Raw genomic sequence first — 4,924 nt, forward strand, 5'->3', positions numbered from 1 at the left:
ATTAAACAAGGCTTAATTAATTAATTAAATTATTAATTAATTACCTTCCCAAATGGGGAAACCAGCTGATGAAGTGCAGTAATTCTGTCACCTAACTTCTCCTTCCTGACCTGAAATTCATGAGAAGATGAACATAACATGTTAATTTGTGTCGGGCTCAAGCACATGCTCAAAAATTGGCTCTATTTTCTTGTTTCATTTGACTTTTTCCGATTCCTTTTTTTTTTTCCATTTTATGATAGAAAAAAAAGGGTCAGGTTAAAGAAAATTAAAAAAAAAAAAAAAGAGATAAAGAGAATAATCATGATTGGGTAATGGACAACCAAGAAAGACAACAGTTACCATCCACATGATGTTCTAATTTTGTGTGTGTTTTTTTGCCTGAAAGAGAATTCAAGGGTTGGAAGTTTCTTCATAGTTATTAGTTTGCATTAACACATAGATACATACATACATACATACATACCTTGAATGTGGATTGAGTAGTTGTGGAAGGTTGAACCCTAGCTTTCTTCACTGCCCCACCACTTGCACTGCTGTTACACTTTAATTTTCACAACCAAAGAAATTTTAGTTTTATTAATTATAACAAAAATATATTTGTTGAATTAAACTGAAATAAAAAAAATGTGGAATAATTTTTGTAGTTGTAAGACATTATTAATAGTAAGAAAACAAATTTAATCAACATTTTTTTAAAAATAAAATTTTTTATCAGAAAAAAAAAGGAGAGGAAGAGGGTTCTTTATTTAATTTCCTTTAGTGGATGTTTTTATGGAAAATGTTATATTTTTTTAATATTGTAAAATATGATAGCTTTTCTATGGACAAAATCAAAGGTGCTAATTGGTAAAGTTTCATCAGAAAGTAAGTTAGTGTTATAACTCATTGACCAAGAAAAGCTAATAATGAATACATATTTTTTTTTTTTTTTGATACATAGAAGCTCAATTCAATCAATTCAAGAATCCTTAATTAAGTTTCATCAAGAAGTAAGTTTGGTGTAATTAATTATTCATTCAAGAGAGTTAAACATTTTTCAGTTGGTAGTTATATAAAAAAAAGAAAGGAAAAAAAAAAAAACAAATATTGTGATTAATGTTGACTAATATGGGTACCTCAGATGATCGATCTGGTGGTGGTGGTGGTGGATGCCTTGCATCAATATTATTAGTCTTATGATCACTATTATTATTGCTTGAAAAATCAAGCATGTTGCTGCTGAAGCTTGTGACACATGAATTTGGAGACCAAGATGCAGTCTTTGATGGCTGAAGTTCTTCATTTGCACCACCATGGCCATATACATAGCTGTTAACTGAGCTTTCTTGCTTAACATCAACAAGAGAAGCATTGTTATTTGCACCTTGATGATGATGTTGATGACTTAGCATTTGATGATGATCTTCTTCACCCACAAGTCCACCCCTTTCAACCCAAAACCCCAAATTAAAACCACACCAACAAGGAAAAATTTCAGATATTTTTAATATTAGTTGAGTCATATTAAGGAAGAACNNNNTATTAAAGAAAAACTAAAAAAATTCCAAAAAAAAAAAAATAAATTAATAATAATAATAAAGATGTGATATACTTTACTTAGATCATGTGAAAATTTTAAAAGATAATAAAATTTTGTTTCTTGAAATAATAATTGTTAGGCCTGCCATGCAGTCATGTTGTTAGTACATGTGAGAGAGGAAATTAAAAAGCTAAGAAGCTATGAATTGAAAGAGAGAGATATAGATATACATGAGTAGCTGGCTCCATGACTCAGGAAGCTCTTGATTTTCATGCCAAGAAGGAGGCAAAGGAAGAGAGGAAGAAGAAGAAGAATATTGGGTGAGAAAGTTTGAAGAATTAGGAGTTGTAGACAAGAAAGGAGGAGCTTGTGGAAGAGGAGGAGGCCTCATGCTATTGATGTTCCACCAATTAGGGTTTCCGGCCGCCATCATTTGTTGCACCGGCGACCCATGAACAACTCCTCTATTCATTTCTTGTCTCTCTTCTTTCTTCCGTTTCTCCTTCTCTTCCTCCTCTTTCGTTTTTTTATAAATATTTTTTTTTCTTAGAAAGGAACAAAAGAAATTTTCCTTTCTCTTTCTCTTTTTTTTTTTCTTTCCTTTCCCTCCCTTTGCTTTCTTGATGTTCTTGCCCCTCTTAAAAGAATAAAGTTCTTTTGTGTAGAAACTTTGAGAGGTGCTCCTTGAGGTTGATTAAGTAGTAAGGAGAACACCACCACTCCAAGGAGCTGTTTTTGAAAGAATTTGAATAATCATGGAGCTTTGAGTCTTTGTTTTCTTTCCTTTCTTTATTGCTTTTCTTTTTCCATTTTTTTTTCTTTATTTGTTTCTTCCTTTCCTGTAATTTCTTTTCTTGCTTTTGCTTTATCTTAAAGTGGGACAGAAAAGGTGGTAGCATTTCGCATAATTAAGAAAACCCAAAACATATGTGGAGAGCAGTGATAAAATCTCTTAATATGTGTAATAATAAACTAATGATGTTTTATTATATTAATTTTTAAATAGTGAAATTTTTTATGTATTTAATATTTCAAAAATATATTAAACCAAAAAAAAAAACAATTTCTCTCATTTGGAAGCTAAATGAATATTATTTAGGAAAATGATTTAAGAAGGTATATATTTTCCAAACTTTCCAAGATATATGCATACGTCTCAGAAAAAATGACTATATAGGTGAATGATATTTCGATCATATCGAGCCACGTGGCATTCTATGAAGGCTTTCACATTACAAAGGCTTTTAAGGATGGATGTTTTAAAACAAATTAATTTGACTTATCCAAGCTAAACAAACCTTCTTATTCATCCTTGACTCAAAACAATCATACTCATTCCATTAAGAGGTTGTCCATGGCAATAAGTATTCAAATTTGAATATTAACTTGAATTAAGAAATTAACTGTAATATTTTAAAATAATTAACTAAATCTTTTATGTATATTTATAATTAGATCTTTAATTTTTTAATTCAAAAATACATAAATTATTGACTAATTAAAAATATAAAAACGTCTTCGATTTTTTAAAACATGAGACATTTAAGTTCTTTTGTCTAAAAAATATAAAGACAAATCAATTCTTCAAAATAATTTGATGTTTTTTTAAATTGTAAAGTTGCTTTGAATAAAAGCATGATTGAGGTTCAAGTATAAATTATACAAAAATGTTTATTACACAGGTAAAACATTTACACTAGCAACATAATAGGTGAACCTAATCCTAATCTCAAAATCAAATGAATTAAGTCAAATTCTAGCGCACCTTTAAATCATAATGGCAATTGACTATCATGTTTGTATCGTGTATGTGGGGAAACACAAATTATCTGAATCTTAATAAAAGGCGAAAATAGAAAGGCACAATGAAAATTTCATGTTTTCAAATAATAACTATTTAAAATTTCTGAAAATACAAACCACACAAAATTTGATATAGTGACGGTTATATTCATTAGCGATGATTGGTAATTATTGAAAATCTATTTGCTGGTATCTTAAAACTTAAAAATCGTCATTTCACCAAATACCGTTGATCTATGTTGTGACCATTTGAAACTGTTGTAAATTTCTTCTAAAATTTGTCGCTATTTTACCTTCTCATAATTAAGATTTTTGAAGAATTAATCTACATATCTTTTATTTTTTTAACTTTTTTGTCAGATTTTATTATATTGAATTCGTAGATAAATATAAATCTAAGTTTCACGATATAATTTATGAAATTTGATTATATATGAACGAAATTTGATTATATTATTTATCATGTTTAATTATATTGTCTATAAATTTAATTACTCATGTAAATATATAATTATTATATTTTCATATGTATTTTTATTCGCCAACGAGCTATCGTTTAAATGGCATAGTCTCTCCATACTCACTTAGAGGTTGTGAGTTCCAGTCTTCTTATTTTTGGTAAAAATAAATAAATAAAAAATAAAATAAAATATGTATTCTTATTCGACAGTTGATTAATAACTAATCTGTTTTGTCCCTATATGATTTTTAGAACTAACTACATATACGATGGATGCATTTTTTCTCTTCACCTAATAAATGCTTTGTGATGGGATGATTCTAAAGACTGATGATCCCACTCAAAAGTTTCTCTGTTTTATTTACCTGCAAAATTAATAAATAGTTCTTCCAAAAACAAAAAAGTGTGATCATTGATCATTCCACCGATTCCCCCGCCCCTATAGTTATTATCAACAGAGATAAAGAAATAGTATTTAATTATTATATATTGGCACATTAATTATGATGCCATGAGGTTGTTTATATCAAAATTAAATTAGAAAAAAAAAATAAATCTAGAAGAATGTTAGACGCAAGAGAAACCTATTGTGTATTGCCTAGTGTATTAAGCATTTAAGCTTATAATATTAAGTTGTTGGAATAATGTTTACCTAAAGCAATCAAATTAATTTTCTTCTATGTATAACAATTCTCTAATTTTAATTTTTCCACATACATCTTTGTATTAAGATTGTATGTATATAATACATTATTGGAAAATTAAAGTCATGCATAAGTCAAATTAATGAAATAATAACTTTGTTAACGATTCTATGATTGACCAATGAATCAGAAACATGATAATGGTGTCAACGACCACACTGGTTTTTGATGTGAAGGGCTATGGCTGGCTTCAAATGCATACCGCCAATCTCTGCTGTTACTTCAGCTTTTCAAAATTTCATGCTTCATATGCATAGTTGTAATCTTACGGAATTCATTCAAAATATTAAATAATTAAGAATTTTCCAATTAAATAACAATACTGTACTTTAGTTGGTAGCTTATGTCCCCCTCCTCTTACATTCAATGATCTCATAATCTTGATTAATTTGAATTATTTAGTATATATTATTATACTGACTCTATTTAGTAAGA

The 4,924-nt window shown here is 28.4% G+C and overlaps 1 protein-coding gene across 3 annotated transcripts in view; it reads right to left on the minus strand.

Annotated features, from left to right (window-relative positions):
- LOC107644404 (transcription factor bHLH68) overlaps positions 1-2,404 on the minus strand; it is a 4,580-nt gene extending 2,176 nt beyond the window's left edge. The window contains exons 1-4 of one of the 3 annotated variants that reach the window (XM_021102963.1): positions 1,753-2,404; positions 1,119-1,428; positions 467-544; positions 45-110 (exon numbers count right to left, since the gene is read on the minus strand). In XM_021102963.1, the coding sequence (XP_020958622.1) occupies positions 45-110; positions 467-544; positions 1,119-1,428; positions 1,753-1,994 (696 nt within the window). In that variant the 5' untranslated portion in view covers positions 1,995-2,404. The remainder of the gene's footprint in view (positions 1-44; positions 111-466; positions 545-1,118; positions 1,429-1,752) is intronic. The other 2 variants (XM_016348245.2, XM_021102962.1) reach the window with 2 other exon arrangements.

This window comes from Arachis ipaensis, chromosome B05 (genome assembly GCF_000816755.2).
Source record: "Arachis ipaensis cultivar K30076 chromosome B05, Araip1.1, whole genome shotgun sequence".
NCBI lineage: Eukaryota > Viridiplantae > Streptophyta > Magnoliopsida > Fabales > Fabaceae > Arachis > Arachis ipaensis.